This window comes from Cydia fagiglandana, chromosome 1 (assembly GCF_963556715.1).
Source record: "Cydia fagiglandana chromosome 1, ilCydFagi1.1, whole genome shotgun sequence".
NCBI lineage: Eukaryota > Metazoa > Arthropoda > Insecta > Lepidoptera > Tortricidae > Cydia > Cydia fagiglandana.
Genome location: NC_085932.1, coordinates 27,129,162 through 27,152,792, shown reverse-complemented (window position 1 = coordinate 27,152,792; position 23,631 = coordinate 27,129,162). Strand labels below are relative to the sequence as shown.

The 23,631-nt window shown below is 37.9% G+C and overlaps 2 protein-coding genes across 3 annotated transcripts in view; one reads left to right on the top strand and one right to left on the bottom strand.

The window, feature by feature from the left end:
• The window catches only part of LOC134668381 (CDC42 small effector protein homolog), a 48,161-nt gene extending 40,046 nt beyond the window's left edge, over positions 1-8,115 (bottom strand). Inside the window, exon 1 of one of the 2 annotated variants that reach the window (XM_063525873.1) lies at positions 7,892-8,115. The gene's annotated coding sequence lies outside the window, so the exon portion shown is untranslated. The remainder of the gene's footprint in view (positions 1-7,891) is intronic. The other variant, XM_063525865.1, reaches the window with a different exon arrangement.
• A 5,295-nt stretch (positions 8,116-13,410) lies between these two features.
• LOC134668361 (uncharacterized) lies at positions 13,411-22,557 on the top strand. Its single transcript, XM_063525844.1, has 14 exons — positions 13,411-13,620; positions 13,966-14,439; positions 14,698-15,030; positions 15,401-15,733; positions 16,216-16,545; positions 17,548-17,883; positions 18,457-18,723; positions 19,121-19,381; positions 19,671-19,854; positions 20,304-20,479; positions 20,739-20,876; positions 21,115-21,276; positions 21,764-21,877; positions 22,253-22,557. Exons 1-14 carry the CDS (start codon positions 13,578-13,580, stop codon positions 22,540-22,542), a joined length of 3,441 nt encoding a protein of 1,146 aa, XP_063381914.1. The 5' UTR covers positions 13,411-13,577; the 3' UTR covers positions 22,543-22,557.
• Positions 22,558-23,631: the final 1,074 nt, after the last annotated feature.

Sequence of the window (23,631 nt, the reverse complement as noted above, 5' to 3'; positions counted from 1 at the left end):
TCCATACCATAAGGGCATACCGAGTCGAACACTCAGTTGAACAAGAAGGCTGAACTTCGTTCGTTCGTTAGTCTCTTTGCCTCTCTATCCTTCAACTAAGCAAAAGCAGTACAGAGCCAGATACCTGGGTTAAACAAATTTTCTGTCTCGTTAGGCCCCCAATTTATAACTGACTATACTTCGAGATTAGTAGGTACAGTAACAAACTAAATAAGTACATAGGTACTATGCGGAAACGAAGAGCCACTTATACTGGACTTAATTTGAACTTGACTTGATATTACTACCTACGCATATTACTACGTATCAGTGCATCTCTGTAGATCGCATCGGTATAAATAATTATGCGAGCGAGATGCACTTAGAATAGGTAATGTAAGTACCTAAGTACCAAATCTAGTTCAGGATTTATAAATATCGTATGCCGCTGACCAGGCGCAGGAGAGAGGATCGCTCCGGCACACCAATTGCGGAACTAGACTTTAAGAATTAAAAGATTTGAAATTATTACTCTCAATGAAGCAATGAATTCGTGAATATTATTATTATATGTATAATGTTATTAAACTTGGGATGTCACGCCTAACCTCTGCTAAAGATATAACAACAACAATACCGACATATAATAAACTTACCTACTGTGTGAAGGATCGTGTGAGCGCGGATCAATAGTTATTGTGGGTGCTGTGCAATAGTTAAACACTTTCATTGTTTTGATTCGATTTCTTTTATTACTGAGCCGTTCTGTCTCACGACAGTCACGACTAGGTGTAAACTTTAAAATGTATTGTCGAACAAATATGTCTAGATATGTTTCGATTCATTCTTGAGGGTCTTCACCTATAGACTTCCTATAGCGCCAACTGCACACTTGCATAGTCTCTAGCTACTAATCGAGCGTGCTACGTTTGCCCGTTCAAAATAATTTTAACATGTTCGAGTCTCAAGGGAGCTTCGAATGGGTGACAAAAATCCTTAACAAATTAATACACTTAAACCTTCCTCAAGAATCACTCTATTGATAGGTGAAAACCGCATGAAAATCCGTTCTGCCGGCCTAGCCAAGGTTGCAATCGCTATCGCTTCGACAACGAAAAGCATTATGTCTCTCTATCACTCTTCCATATTAGTGCGACAGTGACAGTTGCGTTTCGATCGCTACGGAGGGTAAGCGATCGGCATCTTGGCTACGCGGCCAGTAGCTTTTGAATTTATCGCGGAAATAAACAACCATAGACAACCAGACAGACGCGGCGCTAGACTTTGTTTTATAAGGTGTAGTGATAATGATAATGGCTAATATATTTTTCTCAAAAATGGACGGCAAAGTCGACTTTGCCGTCTAAGAAATAGGTCGCGAAGCGCGGAGTTTATGGTCAACCAAAAATTAAAAAGTTAAAAACATTGCAGTCTCGATTTTGGGACTGCAATGTTGCATACAAATTCCATTATTTGTCGAGTTCCAAACTTTTTAAAAGTTCAAATGGCCATATCAAATGAAGGCACAGGCCCATTACACAGCCAAACAGATGATTAGTACCGCGACTATTTAGTTGTCTCAAATAGGTTGGCGTATTTTCGGCAGAAAAATACACTTCTATTTTGTTATTAAAAAAATAAAAAGGCGGCAAGGGCTTTTCTCTGTGAAAATATATACGCAAGAACGTTGCTTTTGTAAAATGTTTCTATGATATTTATGTTTCTTGCACCATTTTTGAGAAAAGCACTATATATGACTCGGCTGGAAGGCTACTTGCTGGCTTCGGATTCAATTAAACGGACTCCCAAGGTCGTCCGTTTAAAACGAATCCTCAGCCTGCAAGTAGCTACTTCCGAGCCTCGACAATAATGTACTATTTCCGAATCAACCGCAGTTTATCGACTCCGGATGTTTTAATTATTTTATTGGTATCCTTAATTCTTATTAACCGACGAAGAGACCTAATAGTAGTAATTATGATACTTAATTACTTTAGTACGAATTAAATTGGAAGTTGGAACAAAATAATATTTGTTTCCTTATTATAACCATTACCGAAAACCGTATGCGTTCACTACAGGCCAATACAAATTACTGCTTAATGGTTATTTAAGTGTATGTTTATTTTGGTCATTTTAACACTTGTGTGGCAATTACGTTCTTCCGGAATTTTGGTATTTCTCACCTTCGGCCATCTTCTCTCCAAGGTCACATAGGTACTCCTTAAAGTTTTGTTATCTTATTCGAAGACGAAAACTAAATTCTTAAAAGTATATGAGATATTAATAGTCTAATTTAATAGTTTACGAAGGCCTTGCCTGTCACGTAACAAGAAATAAGTAATTTAATTATTATATTTGATTATTTACGGTTAGTTTTGAGCTGTTAAGTTAATTGCACTGTTAAGTGTTTACTTAATACTTTAAGGTCGGTGCTACCAAATCTTTGATTTAAAGTATCGGAAACACTTTTTAACACCCGTGAATAAGTGATTTGCCTGCAAAATTATTATTTAAATTGTACAATAATAGCGAGTAAGTTGTCCTTGTCAAAAAGTTGAGATTTCTATAGCTAATTTAGATATTACTCTTGATCGGACCTTAAAACCTTGTCAGTTATTATTTGACACATATAAAGAGCCAAGGCACTTTTACGCAACGGCAATATAACTTAATAAAACGCTTAGGTAGAATACCTACATAATTACTTTGTTATATTGTTGCTAACTGACACTTTGGCATTACTTGAATATTTATTTAGGTATACCTTTAACGGCATTAACGTTATTGTTGAATTAGGCTTTAAGCTGGTCGCTCTGAAATCAAAATGCGTTTAAGATATGTCATAATAATATTCAAACAAAAGAGAATGGACCGAGAGACCTTCTTATAGGTATGGCGGCGAGAGGACAAGTCCTGTAAATCATCTGTTGGCTAGTACTAGAACTCTTTTATTTCTCGTAAAGATAATCACGTGTTTAAACATGCTTAAATGTCAATTAATTGTAGAGCTAGTCGTCTGTCAATAAGTCGGTACAAACAAAAAGCTGAGGCCCGAGGCCGTTATGTCTTCAATAATTATAAAGTTCATACGATAGAAATTAGAATCGAAAATTTGACATAATAAATCAGCCTCGTCCAACTACGCTTATCATACGATCATAGAGGGTCTTTCCTTTAAATTCAAAATAGGAAGCTCAAATTACTGACAAAATGCTACCTACCTTAACTTTACAAGGTGTTTAATACTAAACCCTGTCCACCCTGACAAAAGGAATCGTTTTTGTTATAAGTACCTGGGTAATTTGTATAAAAAATTGTTTTAGCACTTCACAATTTTTTAAATCTAATTTCCTACTGAAAATAAAATACGGGTGGACATAACACTGTTTTTAAAAACCTTGCATTTATCTGCATGTCTTGTCAGCGTAATAGTTTCGAAACAAATAGTATCGAATTTCGAGCACGCATGCGCGCGACACGAATACTGAACCAACCTTTTATTAATTGACAAATAGTCGGTAATTTGGTCTTTGTTTACGCAATGTTGAGCTACTAAGAAATCTGTGCAGAGCAAAGCAAACAGATATGTATTATTATAATTATATTTACCACTATATTCGTATTGTGAAGCGCTGGTGGCCTAGCGGTAAGAGCGTGCGACTTGCAATCTGGAGGTCGCGGGTTCAAACCCCGGCTCGTACCAATGAGTTTTTCGGAACTTATGTAAGAAATATCATTTGATATTTACCAGTCGCTTTTCGGTGAAGGAAAACATCGTGAGGAAACCGGACTAATCCCAATAAGGCCTAGTTTACCCTCTGGGTTGGAAGGTCAGATGGCAGTCGCTTTCGTAAAAATTAGTGCCTACGTCAAATCATGGGATTAGTTGTCAAGCGGACCCCAGGCTCTCATGAGCCGTGGCGAAACGCCGGGATAACGCGAGGAAGAAGAAGACTATATTCGTATTGTGTTAATAATAAGAGGAAAGTGACCACTTCTCCATATAAACGTAACCCATTTTCCCCTCTGGAGGCTCTGGATATTGATATTAACTAATAGGTACTACAAAAAATATTTTTTGGAAAACTTGATGTACTTAGGTAACCACAACACCACAAAACTATATACATTCGGTTGATTTTTACCAGGTACCGTGACTCTATCTCTATACATATATTATACGTCTGCTCATAATGAGGTCTCTTATCAGTAAATTTGTAATAGGTACTTTTGTGAACTCTACACACGAAAAAGTATAATATGTTTAAGATAACTATTGTATTTAACAATATAATGCTAGCATGACTTACTAACGTTAGGCAAAGGAAACATACACACATTGAATAGTTACCATGAATCACTATGTTGAGGACAATGAACTCCAGCAAAAAATGGGCACCTTCTCGTGACTATGGGATCCGCAATTTCATAGCCATCTCAGACAGTCAACAACCCAGCTTGTCAAGTGGGAATACACTTGAGAATCATTTGACGCATTCAAGCTAATTCAGGTAAATCGCGAGTTAGAATCACTTAGTCCACTTAGGTTATTCCGTGTCGTTTAGATGCTAATTTTGCGTTACAGTTAGGCGTACTGTATTGAATATATTAAATACTTCTTAGTCAGTTTAAAATTCGGTATAAGTGAGTTCGACTAAGATCGGATACCGGGTTAAATTATTCATGTGGAAAATAACAAAGCTTGCAGTTTCTTTACACATCAGCGATGATTTTTGGATAGATTTTAACACACTATACTTCGTTTTTTTTAGCATTAGAAATTAGGTAAACAATCTTGATGTGTCTTTTAATTGAAAAACACGTTTTAAAAATAAGTCACGGCAAATATGTAACAATTATGAATCTAATACGATCATTTATATTCTTCTGCTTTCATAAGTAATAGTTTTTGATTTTTAAAAAGCGTTTTTCAATTAAAAGACATGTCAAGATCGCTTACCTTCTTGCAAGTTCTTTCTAATGCTAAAAAAAACGAACTATAGAGAGTGTTGCTCCTGCTATAATTTTTGTCACATGTTGAGATTTTAAATCGTCAAAACAAATTTATAAAACCTTACAAGCCTCAGATACGTAGTCAATTTATGGCTTATCCCTTTCTAACAAATACATAAGTCAAAATGACAGATTAAGACAAATAATGAGGCTGTGCGTTGTGGCGCGTTTATTCAGAAATCATGGGCCAAATTTGACATGTACTACTGTCAGATTTCCACGTCCAATCAACAGTTGATTTTATTGCATACTGAGTGTTGATTCCATCAACGGTGGATAATTCATTTGGTACAACCAAAACTCCACTCTAAACTAAGGGTGGTTCGGTTTGGTTTGCTTGTCACCCTAACTGTGGATTGTTAGTGTCAAATTTTGACATTGTACGTATTCGAGAACTTATGATTTTTCCCACATCAACGGGAGATCAACACGATACGTCAAACGTCGCTTGTCGAATAGGGGTCCATAACGCCATCAGTTAAAATCCATGTTGTTGTTGCCGTCAAACATGCTATTTTTTTTCTTTTTTGGCTGATTATCTGTGTGATAAACATAGAAAACATGCAGATGTAAATACTCTATGGAAAACAACATGTAGGTAATTTGCAATTCGTATGTGCGCAGAAGCCTACAATAGCGATAAGATAAACATAAATATGGGTGTTGTTTTGCATATTATCGATCAAATGAAATTGAGACAGGTATTAGCAGTCACTTGAATAAGATACTATGTATGGTACCTACCTACCATACATGCCTATTTGAGAGAATTCTAGGCAAAACAATCATTTTTTTAAACTATTTTAATCAACACGATTGTAAGAATCTAAGCTACTAAAGGGTCATAAGTCATTCGACATCGGTGGAGAAAAAAGACCTTTTCACCACACCAGCTCGGAAAGGCTTACTTTGCACTCCAAAAACTGATAGCAAAGTTGCATTTTATTCACATGTGAGGTAAAGTAATCAAATGCAAATTTTGAGTTGTTTTCTTATGTTTGCTGCTAGAATTGACTTTTAAATGATGATTTTGGATGATAAATATTTAATAACATTCATTTGGATTTGACTTGGTTTGATTTTGTTTAATATTTTACATTAAATATTTGCTTCGGGTTGGTGTGGTGAAAAATTTTGTGTTTCACTCGGGGACAAATTTTGTTTAACCTTCGTGCTTTGATACCCTCGCAACGCTCAAAATTCCATTGTTCGAACCACTCGCTATGCTCGTGGTTCAATTTTGGAATCTTTCGCTTGCTCGGGTATCAATATTAGCACGAGCGGTTAAACAATAACTTTGCCCCCTTGTAAAACAAATAACTAAAGCTTAATTCAGTTAAATTACTTACTTGGTTTTAGTCACTCGTCCCGTAAAATTATTCAATGTCTCACCACAGTTTAGGTAAATTCGATTGTTCATCTTTTTCTTTACAAAACTATCAACTCACTATTGCTAATCGTATGTAACCATATGTACCTTAAAAAAATATCACCAAAAAGCTACCAAAGGCAAGTAGAGTTACATCAATTAGAGCGTTTAGTACGTTCGTTGTCACTATGCCAATGGCCGTGATTCTTAACAATCGAGCCACGTTTGGGACAGAGGATATCCTTATTATGATCCTCCAATACAGATCAAATAAGTAATTCAATAAAAGCAACTATCAATAAAACTCACTCGCGCGACATGTTTCGGTGAGCCTAGGTCTCAAACGGTCTAGTCTAGGTCTAATACATGAGTGAAAATTATCTTAAAGTTAGTATGTCTCACTATAGTTACAATTCGATATAGATAGCATTCGTTTGTAATTAATACTATCAAAGAGGAGAATGAGTTTATAGTTTAAAGGTCTACCACTAATTATTTTAATTGATTTTAACATTTCAACTGCTTCGTTAGTTAGATTCGTCATAGTCAGAACCGTAGAAGTTACGTTATGTTTTATGTTTTTTAAATTGACTTGTTATGTTTAATTAGCATTATATTTATACTTCTTAGAACCGGAGTATTAGATGGCGTGGTCCGGAGATGTGGTTAAGGCGTCGACAAATACATAGGTACTACCTACAAGTCTGTGGACTGTGGTCAGCGTTGGTGTTTGTTTCAGGAAAACGTATCGTTAAATACACATTGTGGTGGTTTTAACAGGCATTTTTATTAGATGACTGGAAGGACCTGACTCTGAAGAGTCGATATAGTTAACTGTTAAGGGTTTGTTTGTGTGTACCCATCACACACATACACTATGCCTAAATCACTTGTTATAGGTACCAACCTGTTGGTACCAACTTACAGATAAGAATAACCAGTTTGTCAAATAAGAATAAACAATATGAAACTGTGCTCAGTGCTGTGAATGATAATTTGATAAGTTAAACCTACGACTAAGTAATTGAGTTAAATCAGTATTTGTGCTATTAAAAAAAAAATCTTATCAGTTGTCATTAAGCCGTCTCTAACACAAAAATGTAATTAAAAATAGTCCTTATCGACTACTGAATATATTGACCTTTTGCTAAAAGTCACATTTAGGTATTGAATTGAAACCTACTCGGAACAGACACACCGCAGACACTTATCACTAACGTGCAACTTCAAATGTTTCCTGTATGTGTTTGCGGTCAAAACGAGGACATAACTTGCCCACAAACGACAAAGCAGAACGACTATTAATACATATTCATGTAAGAGAAATTAATATGCTCTCACCGGCTTGCCCGCGTACGAAGCAGTCAGACGAGTTGAAAAAACTATCGCACAACTTAACGGAATCGCAACCCAAGCATTCCCATAGCCCCAATCAGAGAAACAATCAAACTAATATACATACCCCCTAGGCCCCTACGTTGCCTTTAACTTCAAGAAATAAACAGCAAAGAAAATCGATATACATACTTACATATAGAAACGCAAATCCCCGCTTTAAATTCGTATTAATCCAATATTATATTACACGATTTCAGCACTATTGTTTTACTTGTCACAGGATCTTATTCAGTAAATTGTTATGCAGTTAAAAAGTTTGTAAAGTTAACTGACGAGGCGTAAGGCGCGTGCTTTCTACGCGCGGCTCCCCCAGTGACTGACTTAACTGCGTGAAGTTCGCACCGGTCGCCTTAACCGGGAGTTTATTGTAATCGCCTACCGACCACAAACCAGCATTCTTGTCAGTAAAACCAATATTAAGTAAGATCTCCGACTACTCGTAGTTACTGGAGATCTTAAGGTCAGGGTTTATACTGGTTAGTTTGAGGTAAATGCTCGCTCGCGTTTGGGATGCTGTTATAACAACAGCCCAGCTGCCATTGAAGATATAAAGGTCATATTATACTCTATATTTACCCCAACTTAGCACTTCACTTCTTTATATTAAGGGTGATAATGAGGTGAGGTTTTGAAGACATGTTTAGTTTCGCTCCACATGCGGCATTGTGCATGTGCAATGTGCATCGGTTCCTTGGAGAAAATGCGAAAGGACACGTTGTCCGTTGCGGTTGAACGGCAAGCCGATGAGTGCTTGCGATGACATCACACATTCTTACGTCTTTTTGGTAACGTTTGATGGCTGTCCAGATATTTAGAGGGCTAATGTTTCTTATGTTCCTAGTAACCGGCTAAACGAGGTTCTAACTTGTGTGGTTAAGTGCTTAACTTTCAATTTCGATCATAACCGTAAATTTTGTTTTGAAATTAAACTGCTATCAAATAGTAAGCAGGTAGGTACGTTCGGTTGATATATCATCAACTAAATTATTTAGGTATTTGATATTGTAATATTATTATTTATTGTATTATTGCATATTGGATATATGTACAAAAAATAATCAATATTGAATACCTATTAAATTAATAACTAGCATTAATAAAGTAAACTAGTACCTAACTACTAATTTAAAATACCTATTTAAACTAATATGACTGACTCGTATTCGTTCTAATGAGATGTGGTTTTCTTATTAGATACATTATTAAAATGGATCTCTATTGTTTCCCAAATAATTTTAAGTAATAATGTATTGTTTGTCCGAATTTTCGTTAGTCATAATTGGTTTTTCTCAGAAACGCGTAACTATTCAGGATTGCCATAAAACAAACCTAACCTAACCCAACCTACCTACAGCATAACCTTACGAAAATCATGAAAAGTTAGTTAGTAGGTTTCAGTTTTATGACTAACGATAATATGACAAACAATACATTATGACTTAAAACTTTATGGGAAACAAAGGGACCCCTATTAAAATATACACCTACTACCAGCCTACCAGTTATATCTCTCCCAATAATGATTAAAGTAGTTTTATGCGAATCTGCGTTAAAAATATTTCAATCTTAATCCAAGGCCTCCATTCTGATGGTCTTCATCTAATCCAAATCTAATTTCTATTCATTTACTTAACCAGAGATCTCTCATTGGGATAATTCGCTCAGATTTTAATATGTAGATTTATTATGTTCTATCTGCTGTAAAATATTTACGCATTAGTGCGGGAAAATAGGGCCATATGTACTGTAAAATGTTATTTATGCCCCAACTATTGAAGCATCTGCTTTCACATGATTGTGTCATATAGAAAAATACGAAAGTAATTAGAGCGTAAATATATTCTCATGTTAATGTGATAAATAATTCAATTCAAATTCAAACATGGGTTGTTACACTTGTTACGTACTATACTTAATGGTTAACTAACATGACATATTGTAATTAGGACGACTTATTAAAATAATTAATGACATTTCACGATTTTACGTTCACCATTATTTTATCTTTCATATTCAGCTATTACTACACATTACGAAAACGTCACGAGACTTAAATCATGCACAGTTGCACACTTATTGTACGATGATTTAATAAATTTTGCATTTACGAATTTACATTTTACTTTGCGTTTACGAATTTTCAATAGGAAATTATTAAATTTAATAATTCAATAGGTTCCTTTTAATGATTGCACGAAATACTATTCGTTAGAAGCCTGAAGGCAGTATGACCACCACCACCACCACGAGACCATTTGTCGTAACAAATGCTATACCTTAGTGTACGTTAACGTACGGTTATCACGGGTGCGGGTAATCTCGCATTCAAATGTTTCGTTTTTTAAAGCACCTTGAAGCACTCTTAAATAAGTGCCTTGAAAACAAAAGCTGATCTAAGCTCTAAATTGACAATGCTTTAATTAATTATTGTTTCAGCTTTTAAAGATTTTTGTTCTCAGCGTCTAAGGATTAAAAATATATCTATAACTAAGCTCGATTGTAAACGTTACATCAAGATTGATGATAACATAATCCACGCCGAGAAGGAGTAATCCGTGTCCAAGTGCTTAAGGGTATTGTCACGTTAATGCATTCAATCTCCAGCGCAGCTAAGTGGCGTCGGCGCCTGCGCGTGCGCCTGCAGTGGTAGACCCCCCGGCCTGCACAAGTGCACATGTGGTGACCATTAGATATGAAACTTGTATAATTTTTTTTCTATCTTCATTATTAAATTATACGTTCTAATTAACTATAACATAAGGCCCAAACAAAAATTTAATCATCAACAAATTTGTACCACAAAAAATAGCTAGAGTTAGACCAAGAAAAGTCTGCAGCGACTTTGATAGCCCACGCAGTGCAAGTGTTATTTATATATTTATACGTCATAATTTCATAGAAGTTTGACGTTTAAAATGACACTTGCCTTGCGTGAGATATCAAAATCGCTGCAGACTTTTCTTGGTCTAACTTTAATCTAAATATTAGATTAAGAACCATTTACTGAAGCTGGATGTCCTATTTCTTATTAAACGCAATTAAATATTGACAATAACGTCTCAATAATCTTGCATCTCTTTCTGTAGATTAACTCATGAATGCTACACAGCTACTTTCCAGATAATAAAACGTTTCAGCTACTTTAGTCTTATTGACACATTAGAACAGACTTCAAGAAATCTTTGTCGTATCCTCATGACTGACGGACGTGTCGTCTGTGGACACTTTTCACCAGTGCACTCCAAGCCGCTCTGTCTTTGACTCTGAGCCCGATGTAAGCCAGTTTGTAATGTAGCTTTACTGACGTTATTCTATTGTGTTAAGAAATCTATTGAATTTAATATTCTTGCCTACTAGTATAATAAAGTGACCGCATAATCCCAAACAAGACCGCCCCGTAATAGCGGTCAGCCTCTCGCGCGATTAGACCCCGGGCGCACAATGCTCATTCATGTGCGTATAAGCACGCGCACCCGATGATGGCCCTTATGCCTTGACCACCCTGGGGCGAAGCCGTGGTGGATTTGGTTAATTATGTGGAAAAGATGAAGTTCATTGAGCCATGAATAAACTTATTATTTTTATTTTGCTAATTTTGTCTTATTATGTACGAAAAAACTAATTACGGCGCTCTATCTTTCTTTGGCAGTCAAATCAAAGGTTTAGTCGTACTAAAAGGCCCTTAATGATTTTTTAAATTAAAGGTCAAAGGAAAGATCACCGCTTCGGGCAAGATTCAAGTCCTTTTTGCGAGCAGATCTAATTTATAACCTTTTATTAAAATCAGAATACGCCTGATAGTTTTCAACTAAGTACGTTTATCGTAACATTAACGAACATGGTTATGCCACGGATGTAGAGTTAGCTTCATGGCTTTTTATTTTATTTTAGTACAAAAACCAACAACGCTATATATGTGTATCCAAAAATTACAATACAATCACAGCCAATTATAGGTTCTCACTTAAAGAAATATAATAAATTATAAAAAGTTTTTGCCCAACTTTGTTATATATTACAAGTTCACAAAGCATAAGAACCGATGATCTATATCTATGTGATCTATGTATACAAAAATAAATAAAGAGAAGAAAAAACCTTTTACGAGTAGTACACACATTCAATAATGCATATGAAACGTCCATGTTACAGACAGAAGTATAGAATAATTTTTGCCATTGAAGAATTTGAGAGTTTATTCCATCAGGCGTCATACCACAGAATAGATAATACATACTTAGAGTCTGTGCGGAAAGAGAAGAGTTGTGGAATGTATGGGGCCCAATACATTCCACGACTATTTTTTTCCGAATAGACTCTAGTATGTACCTACATAATTATTTTTATCGGTTCTCATGAAGTATTGTGTTACAATAGGCCGAGATCACCTTAAAGTGCAGTGGGTTCAGCCATAAGAGTTTTTGAAAAATCGTAGTGCAATTTAGGGTTCCGTAGCCAAAATGGAAAAAAACGGAACCCTTATTATACTCGTAGTTTCGTCATGTCCAACTAGTCCGACATGTCGGTCTCGTCTATCTGTATGTGAACATAGGTTTATTAAGTCAGTCGCTACTTAGTTTATAAGTTAAAGTTTTAAATATATATTTTTAGGGCGGGGGCATCCATACATAAATAATAGTAAACATAAGTTTGAAGTAAAATAAACACAAGGCACACGAATGTGGTCTTCAAAAATAACGAGGTTTCTAAATAGGTTCGAAATTAAAAAAAAATGGTGTCGCCCTTCTCTAAGTTTGTATGTAGATAAGGTACGGGTATTATAATAGTGATTGTCGGTGTCATAGGATCTTGAATCGCCGAGTAAACATGTTGATTGGCGTACAATATGCAAAACGTGCACCTATTATTCTCCTTGTGCAAATTATGCATAGTCTACAGCTCTACAAATATGAACGCAAAATGGCCGAACTATTTACTTAGGTATGTTACTTGCGTTGGGCAGTAATAATTATTACACATGTATACATACCTCGTTGTATACTAACGTTTAAAAGTGCCTTACACCGTACCATAAATTACGTAATGACTTTTATGCGCAGATTTTGGTTTAGAGTCAACCAATCAGTGAGTGGAAATTAAGAGTGTAGTACATCCTAAATAGTACAACTGAAACATAATTATAATAAAATTTACCTCTAACGTTTTGAGAACAGCATTGTTTCCAAGACCGTGAAATTTTAAAATTTTCTTATACGCGAATAAATCCCGTTTTATGCACATGCGATTAGTCTCATAACTAATGTGAGTAATGTGTAAAGATCGTGAAACTAAAACATTGTTGGACTGTTATTCAGATATACAATTAAGCGTTATTTCCTATTCAATATTACAGACGATCTATTGTCACATGTCAGAGCAGTGGCTTGAAAAATAATTTTCATCAATTGTTGACGTCTCTTCTATATACTATAAGGCGAGGTTTCAGATGCAAAAGCCAAACTTGTGATTTTAACAAGAATTTGAAACAGGTTTTTTAAATTCCTGGTGACATATTGTTGTAAGTAGAGATTTAGACAAACACTTCAACGCCAGTCGCGATAAACTATTCGATTGGATGCCAAAAGGCAAAATGGCCAAATAAGATAAACATACAAGATCCGCAATACCTTGGCCAGTCGCTACTTGAAGATCCCGGAGCTCGCGCTGCTGCTATCGGACATTTAACTGAAGACAAGATAAGATTACAAAATAGAACAGATCTTGGAAGGGTGTAGGATAACAATGTGTTTGTTATCGGTGTGCAAGGTTAACGATTAGTTAATTGATCAGTGGCCAGTGGTGAGTTAGGACCGACATGCGTGCGTCGGGGACCTTGTGGCTGGCATTGCTGCTGGCAGGTAATAAATAAAAACAAAACAAAACACAATTGCACATACAGGATAGCCCACGAGTATTTTTGTCCTTTTAGAATTTTTAAATTTGTACGATTTACAAGGAATTATTGTAAGATGTTTTTATACAGTACCGGGAAATATCAACATAATCTGACAGATTTTTATTGAATTAAAGAAAGAGTTTACATACTACTGCACCTGATCACTATAATTTAATAGGCATTAAAATTAAGATAAAATTGACTGTATTCTTGGTTGCACCAATTGACATGATGTTCTTTTCAAAAATGCTTGATAAAGCATTAAGTACTACTCGTAACATTAATATGTAACTTTTTTTACCCCTAGGCATAAATGGATCTGATATAGAACCCCAACTTTTCGATGAAGGACATTTTGTAGAAATTACTGTGATTACATTTCCAAATACGGCGTCAACATGCTACCTTGTAACTCCATCGAATACCAACATCGATTTACTGGCAAGTGAAACACTTTCTGATAAATATGAGTACCTTACTAATAGTCTCTCTACGTGTAGAGTAAGAATAAATGATCTAGATGAAAATGATGAAGGGTTGTGGTCTCTGCATGCTGGTATACCATCTGAAGATGGCGAGGTGAACGAATTAATGGAACAAGTTCACGTAACAATAAGAGGAAGCGATGCGTCTAAGGAAACTGTTAACTCCGAAGAAACAGTTACTTCGGAAGAGAATTCTAAACTATCAGCAGAAGAGACTGCCACTTCAGAAGAGACTTCTGAAGATCATAATGATGCTTCATCGGAAAATTCGGAAGCAACGTCACAAGAATCTTCAGGTAGGTATACTCGTGTTGAGAACTTGGCTTATTAAATTTCCTTTTTATGTAAACGTAGTTAGCATTTATTTTATTAGGAAACTTGTTTTTATATTGATTCGTTTTTTTACGAACTTACTCTTCTCACGATTTAGCAACTTTAACATTAGGGTCAGGGCATTGCATTGTGATACTAGGCAATCTCGATGTTAGTTCGATGTCAAGTATTCATGATAATCATGATGTATGTCCTATATAATAAAACCATGTAATTTGCAGAAGTTTCAAGTTCTGAAGAAGAAAAGGTTGTTGAAACACAATGGCCGAGCGACTTACAATTTAGAACGAGAACTGGGTTAGATGTTGACATAAACTTGCCAAGGACCATGAATTCTGAAACATGTACATTGACGAAACCAGATGGTACGACCGTAGATGTTGGAGACCAAATAGCTGGAGTTACAGCACACAGCAGTTCCCACTACGTCTCGTGCAGGGTAGTGGTTGGGCCTATGGATTCTTCACTGCTCGGAAAATGGACTCTATGTGGATCCTACGAGGAAAACAACGTAGAACACAGACGTTGCCAGAATGCTGAAATAATTTGGAGAAGTCAGTATTTTTCTTTTTTACAAGCTTTTATTTGACTTGTCCTGTTTGTTAGTGTGGGTCAAATCTCGGAAGCTAAATTTGACCCACTTCCCGATTGAGTTGAAATTTTGCATACATATGCCAATCACACACGTTGACATGGAGCTGATCTGATGATGGAGACAAGAGGTGGCCATGGGAACTGTGAAAATAATGCAAACTAATTGTGTTTGGGGTTTTCCGAAATATCTCTATAAGTAATTACCTAGTTGCCTTTGGTAAGAAAAATACAGTCAGCGATAAACGCTCGTTTTATCGTTTTTGCCACAAAACTTAGTTCTATTATAGTCCTCAAGTTTTTTATGTCACTACAGTAACGTTTCTATTATAGGTTCTGCAAACCCTGACTCCATGTGGCAGACGACAATCCATGCTATATTTAATCACGTAGTCAACTTTGGCAGTACCATGACTCCTGCTGTACGCGGCTCTGGCTCGGTAGTCTCCTGCCATTTGGTGACTCCTAATGACGAGGACTTGTTCGTTACCCGGGACAGGGAGTATCCCGACGTCCAGTTGGCTCAGGACACGGATTCTACCTGCAGTATCGCTATCGGGCCGTTAGTGGAAGCGCATTTGGCAAATTGGACCGTTTATGGGACCTTTGATTCCTCTTTGTGGGGATACAATGAAGTTCGTCAGCCTATTAATATGGAGTTATACGGTATGTCCGTTATTAAAGCGCGTTTTCATTTTGTCCGATCCGATATCGGATGTCGGACAAGATACGAGTACATAGAAGCAAAATGTAAAAAGTGCCTTTTTATATTTTTTCATATATTTAATTATTGTTTGTTGTTGAACAGAAAGGGTTGGTGTGTGGGCACATAGACATACACATTTAAAGCATGAACCATTTATTTATTTGCTTAATCTTTATTGCACAAAAGAAAAACTTATCGTACAAAAGGCGGACTTAATGCCAATAGCATTCTCAACTAGTCAACCTTAAAGGCAAAGCAGAGATTGTTGACGGTGCTACTGCTGCTAATAATGTGATATTGCTGCGAATAGATATAGTTTGATTTAATAAATAATAGGGAACACAATGTCTAGTAAGAGTTAAACCACAGTTGGAAACATAATTTTCACCCTTCACCACCACCACCACGCATTACCGATATTTGCAACTTTATATCTTTGCAGATGAAAACAACCCATACGATCAAGCATACAACGTAACAACATTGAACCCCACCCAGCATGTTGTCAACTTGGGCAGCACTATCTTCTTGGAGGTGGCAGGCACTGGTGACGTGGACGTCTGCCAGTTCACCATGCCATCCGGACTGTCGTACTGGTCTTCAAGATCCATGCCGACTGGAGCATACTTCGTTGATCTCAACAGGGTAGCTTGCAGGCTATCCGTTGGACCTATAACAGACAATATGATCGGAGACTGGGAACTTATCGGGAAGTTCAGTAATCGCGGTGTGCATACAGAGAACAGACTTTCGTTTACTATCATACAAGAAGGTGAGTAAGATACAAATATTTACATAAGTATGAATTTGGTTATAACTAACTTCTTTCTGCTTGAAATAGTTGGAATATAGATTACTAGTATTGATAGAAACTAACCTATAGTTACGTCCTTCCTCGGACTTCAAACCTTCTCCATGCTAAAAGCATGAAAAGTTGAAAAGGTACCTGAGTTAGGTTAAGGTACCTTCGCATTAATAATATTGACCCATATGGAATTCCTCATTCAAAAAAAAAACAATATCGAGACATGTCATAGCACACGCAATGCAAGTGTTATTTTAAACGTCAAACTTCCTCGAAATTATGACGTAAATAACACTTGCACTGCGTGTGCTATCAAAATCGTTGCAGACTTATCTCGGTCTGACTCTAGTAACGTGATAAGTAATTAAAGATTTAAAGCCTAAAACTAAAATTAATCAATGGTAACCTCGTTGCTATCAGCGTTATCGCCTCTAAATATTCTGTCCGTATTACACCATAATTACTTATATTAATCGCGCTTTAATTGCACAAATCAATCGATTTACGAAGGAATAAAAATATTACACTTAGTTGGCAAGGTACAGTCGCGATTAATAAAACAACTTGTGCAGTATTTAATGCGCTAAAATGTACAGTTGCATACATAAACACGTACGTAGGTATATATAAACACAGCTATACATTTTGTAATTAAATATGAACCGCATTGGTTTAAACAAAACCCAGTCTATGCTATTACGTAAACCAAAGAATAGAATGTTTATTATGTATCTAATCTAGATAGTTAAGGTAAACACATCAACTCTATTACAATAATATACTAGAACAGCGAGATATATACCGGTCTACGCAATAGCAACTATGTAAATCTGGTTCCTATACAATATAATTCGTATAGGTAGGAACATCTACATAACAATATAAACTGTTATTAATAAAATTAATTTGATGTCGCAAGTCACAACTAGCACAACTAATTAGATAATAATACATTCTGATCTTTTATAGATCCAAGCAACCCCATAGAAGAAGATAGAACAGTAGAAAACCTGAACGAACAATTCATTGACACCAGCATTGGTGCAAGCCACCGAGTTACAATAGCTTCAGAAATCTTCACAACCTTCCAAAGCTGCCACATTAGAACTCCAGAAGGTCTCCAGTACACTATCATGGAAGGCTTCCATATCCCTGGAGTTGAAGTGGTGACGTCATCTAGTATCAATTGTGGCGTCACTATTGAAGTGTCTGAGGATCTGATCGGGACTTGGACTCTCATATCCCGGGAAATTAGAAGCTCCGTGGCCATTGAAAAGCGCCTGCCATTCATTATTTACGTGGAAGGTAAGGTATCTGATTAAAATTACACTAATTTTACGTGTATCAACTCACGTACCGGTGATAAGATACTAAAATCTTAATATTAATCAATATATTAGGTAGATTATAATTAGCATAAATTTTGGCTTTTAATAAATTTCACTGAAATTATTAAAATATGTACTTTGATTGACCTTCAGGCGTATGCTGACCTGTTGCCCAAGTTTAAGAGGACAGATGATGGCTCCTCTACACGATGGGCCAACGCCGGCCACTCCAAGGGACGCAGCCATGCGGTAGAATGAGATAGAATGGGATCACTTGCTCCCTCTAACGCATAAATGCGTCTGGCCGGCGTTGGCCCATCGTGTAGAGGAGCCATGACGGTCATTTTCATATGCAAACTACTTCCGCCCCGGATAATGACATGGACTATTTACCGATTGAAATCTCAAATTACAATTATCTGGGATTAGCCATTACTGATATATACTCGTATAATTATAGTCTTAAAATTATAGTTATTCCACGAGAAACCTCATATCTGGTATAGCATTGCCTAACTGAAATATAACAGTTGAAATATTATAATTTCAGAGCCCGCGGAAGCCGTAATTAATGAAATAACCATCACAGAAGGCAATTCCATCCACGTCCGTTTGGCCAACCCCACTGAGCTCTACGACACTTGCAGGTTAAAGGACCCTAATGATGAAGAGCCTGCATTGTTTAGTCTCGACGACGACCATACGGAGGCCTGTGGGTTCGTGGTGCCCTCGGTGGATGCCAGCCATACTGGGACCTGGAACATCGTTTATGGGAAAACGATCATCTATAAAGCCCCGGTGCTGGTGCATGTTAATGGTAAAAATATCTTGAATACATGGTGCAAAGATAAAACAGGAAAAAAATAAATTTGAAGGGTAATGAAAACGGATTAGCTTATGTTGTACCTATACAAAAGTTTTCGTTGCATTTTTGTGAAGATTGTTTATTTTAGACTTTGCTGTTAATATTAAGAGGGATATGTACCTACATTGCGACTCTCATAGGCGAATCATAAATACAAGTCGTACTTTTATTCTCATTTCTATTAATCTTGATTGACTGTAGGTATTAAACTTCCGAGCCGCCGCCGCGCGCCATTTCGGAGTTGAGCCGTTGAAAAAAGTGCCTAAGCTAATTTGGTGCTGGCCCACCGACTAGTATGTTTGACTAAATGCCAAGCTAAGAAGAACCTAAATATGATCATTTTTTTCAGCTAGAGAAAACCCGGACACGTTACACTTGACCTTGGTGGAACACGCCTCCGTGAACATGACAATCGGACCTGAAGAAGCGGTCTACTGCAAAGTGACAAGCCCCGAGGGAGACGTGGTGTTCGATGGCTTCGGGAGATGTCGGGTGGCTTTGAACCGCGTGTTTAAGGACGAGCATGAAGGCGACTGGACCATGATGGTGGGGATGCCTGGACGGATTGTGACGGAGACACACTCGTTGCTTGTGAGTGTAACGGCGGCAGGTTGGTTGTTCCCATTTTGATGATTTTGTTATAGTTTGTTTTTTAATCTGAATAATATATCGCTATCCCTTAAAATATAAATAGTTGTCATCTTTGATTTTATTCCAAGCAATAGAGGTGACAAAAGGGCTATTAATTATAGGAATTAGACTGTTACATACAAGGATTTCTACCTTAATATATATACATACATAACACTAAATATGTTATCAAACTATATAGACTGCTAAATTTCTTAGTTCATATCAAAAGCTAACTTGTTTACATTTCGTATACCTACCTATTTCAGATGCAAAGCCGGAAGTCTCGTCCCACGTTTCGGTCAACAAACCAACAGTAGAGCTGACTTGTTCAGTGACAAGCTCGCAGCAGGTAACCGGCTGTCTGTTCCGTAATCCGGCACTACATGAAGTTCTCGTGGCCAATCCAGGTGTTAGTGAAGGCCGCTACGTCTTCCACGTCAACCAGACCAGGTACTGTTCCTACGAAACGAGCCCTTGAACTTGAAATAAACTGTAAATACACTTTATAAAGTATAAACTAGTCTTAACTAATGAAAGTACTGAAGGGCTATGTTTACGGCTCCAATTACATAGATTAAAATCGTCCATCAGTGTTCCCCACATAAAATGCCTGCAGACGCTTATAGTGTAAGACATTACACCGCCTGGGACGGAATTATGGAAACGCAGAATGCAAGGATGTCTAGCACCTGCATAACCCTCTAGGCTTGGAGGACCGTCTCCCCTGTGACGAGATAGCTTTTTGCTTCGTTTGTGGACTTAGTCGCCTCGTATGACACCTTCTTTAGCTAATAGATGAAAAATATAACAAGTGTAGGAAACAACTCAAACTACCTATCCCAAAAAGGACCTCCGACCTCGTAGCAGTGGTTAGAAACTTGGTTATTTTAAATTTTCAGCATCGAGTCCGAATACTACTACAGCTGCAGTCTCCAGATCACCGAGCCGGTGACTTCAGACCTGGGCCTGTGGCGGTGTGACCTGGAGTCTGTGGAGGAGAACTACTACGGCTTCCTCACCGTGCTCTGCCCGTGGGCCATGCAGGATCCTGTTGTCGCTGAGTCTGTTGTGGCAGGTCTGTTGAATGAAGATGTTTTTTTAGTCTTTAGGTCAATAATATCTAAAAGGACCTTGTTGGCATAAGTTTATGACATATATTGTGGCACGTTTCGCCGAGTAAATAAGGTGATTGATGCATGATGCATGTGTCAATGTCAACGGAGGGAGTTATTTTTGATGTAAGGCGGGAGTTGTTTTTCTGTGTCGCCGTTGACATCTAGCTACGTGACCAAAAGCTGTGGATAGAGAAGTTTAAGAGTTGTCTATGGTTTCAGAGCCCGTGCTGGTGGCGCAGGCTAAGTCACTGTCAGTTGAGGAGCAAGAGCCGGCTAGTCTGGCGTGCTCGGCGCGGGCGCCGCTCCGATACTGCTACTTCAGGGCCCCCAATGGAACCGTCTTTAATCTCGGACCTGGTAATTTACACATATCATTTCTTGAAGAATTAGTAAATGATTTTCAAGTGTCTTCTTGTCTTCAATCTTGTTTGTTCACATTTATTTCGACTTAATATTTAATATTTTCAATAAAAAAAAAACATATCATATGGAGAGATCTACAATGTCTTAAACGTGTATTCATTAAATCTTATTGGTACTCACCGCATCTGCTTTTCCCAGCTTATTACCATTAACATAAACCGCATGTTTCCAGGCATGTCATCACCAACCATGGAGTATGTAGGCGCTGGCTTAGACGCCGGCGAGTGCGGCGTGCGGTTCCAGAGTCTGCTGCACAGCGATGCCGGCGAATGGTCGTGCCACGCCAGCATCAACGGACAGGAGCAGAGCCAAAGCATTTACGTCGTGGTGAACGGTACATATACGATTCTTAATCATTCAGCTGATACACTTCCGCTGCTAGGTTTTCTACATCGATCAGTTGTGCCCTACAAAAGTAGGACCCTGCCCAAACGTCCAGAGGGCTCTGCCCGCCAGACATTGGTAGTGGGCGGCTGTCGGCTCTAGGGCGGCGGTTCAGCCAAGGTTCAGCCGGAGGCCTAGGGGGGGCAGAAGGGGACTAAGGGGGGCTCTATCCGCCACGCCCATAAGGTAGATAAGTACCTACATGTGGTGGTGGGATGATAATGGGGCGAAATTATGAACACTGACATTTGGTCACGTTGATTCTTCTGGTTCGTGCAGTGTCCCCTATGCCGCCACGCTAGCACTATAGTTGACGATTATTTTGCCTCATTTTATCCATCATTAATTGTAACAATAATTAATAATTAATTAATTTGTTGTATGCCGTTACGCAATGTATTTATTATTTATTTACACTTGTATTAACGAATTTGCAGAAGAAATGAGTGTATCGAGCAAGATCGACTATGACAGTTGGGTGGTGATCGAAGGCCAAGTCGCTTGGAACCGGGAACTAGAGTATTGCCGCTTCGTCCGCTTTGATGGGTTTGGTGAGTTATAAGTTTCGTTGAACAACTTTGCAATGGCACATTTACGAGTAGAATACTTTAGCTCCCTGCTACGAGTGCTAACAAACTATGGGTGGTGTCACACCAACATTATGCGAGTGGTAACTGAATGTGATCGCAGCGAGTTCAGGTCGCGTAGCCAACATGCCAATCGCTTACGCTAAAGCTTTAAAGCAGGTAATTAAATAGTTAAATAGACACTTTATTTGTACAAACTTACTCTAAAACTCCAAGGCTCGTCAAAACAGTATTTTTTTCTTTTATTTTGTGTGTGCCAAATTATTCCATGCTAAGTAGACTTGAGACCACAGAACAAGTAATACTTAAGACCATCAATCACGTAACAAATGTCCACAGGTTTCTCATCAATCGACAATGTACAATCCCCCTCTTACCTGGACGAGAGCAGTTCCTCAACAGGCATCTGCAGGATACGCGTGGCTTTAACTCGTGAAAACCTGCAGCCGTGGACCGTGGTCGCCAAGCTAGAGGGCAGAGACGGAGAGATCTCTCGCGTGGCGGTCCTCAACTGGCCTGAACCTACTCCTCCGAGATACTGTAAGCATGAATTAAAACTAGAACAGATCTTCAACAGGTTCGTGCAGGATCAAATTACATACCGATTACTTTCGGAAACGCTAAGCTGAAGAGTTTGTGGCGAAATTTTACTCTTAAATAGGTACTTTAAGCATTAATTACTACTAAACATAGAAAAGTTCTTCAAGCACATTTTTTCCCATCCTGATTTTTCTCCAGAGGGTGATCCAATTCCACATTACCTACTTTTGTTTGCCCAAACGCAGCTTTTTATATCATGGGACATAGATAATATACAAATTTTACCTTCCAATAAAATTATTATTATGTTTCCTATCCACATCGGATATCTTCATTGAGAGAGTAACGCGATCGTTGACCAATGATGCCGCTAGCGTCTATGTAGTCGCTCCGCCCCACGCCGTGACGTAGTTCCGCTTCCACTTCCTGCGAACCGTCGCTCGCTCCCCGCTACTCGCCACCGCCATGTCATTGTTGAGGAGAAGTACCGTCGGCATAAAAGTAGCCTAGTAGCCTGCCAGGAAGGCATTACTCAGATATCCGATGTGGATAGGAAACATAATAATAATTTTATTGGAAGGTAAAATTTGTATATTATGTGTTCCGTACTCCACATCGGATATCTTCATTGAGACCTGTTTATTATCTCCTGGTGGCGAGTTAGCGGGCGCGCAAGCGATAGGGCTACACCTACTGTCATAGAACTCAGAGAAAGAATAAATATGTATACACCATATTGCAACCCATGAAATCACAGTGACTCGTTATAATGTGAATTACAGGAAATTGAGAATTGAAACTGTAATTTCAGGTTCGAATCTGACGTTAAACTGGTTTAAGAGGATTCTCATTCGAAATCGCATCCGATCCGCAGAATCTCGGCGAGTCATGTTCCCAATTAACATAAGCGAAAATATCGCTAAGTGAATAGCTTTCCAGCCAATTTAGTTATTGAGTACATCGTGGATCGAAAGCAATCGTAGGCGAGGCCGGCTTGGATGAGACTGTGGCTGAAAGAAATAAGCGAAGTGTCCCCTAACATTTTGTGTAATTCTCGCAAGGTGACGTACCCAGACTACCTACTTATACTGGGTCTATACTTTATTCCGGAGCTTCTAAGAGTCTAGTCGGTAAGACACGTTATCTGGTTTAGAGCCGAATTTCGGACACAAAATAAT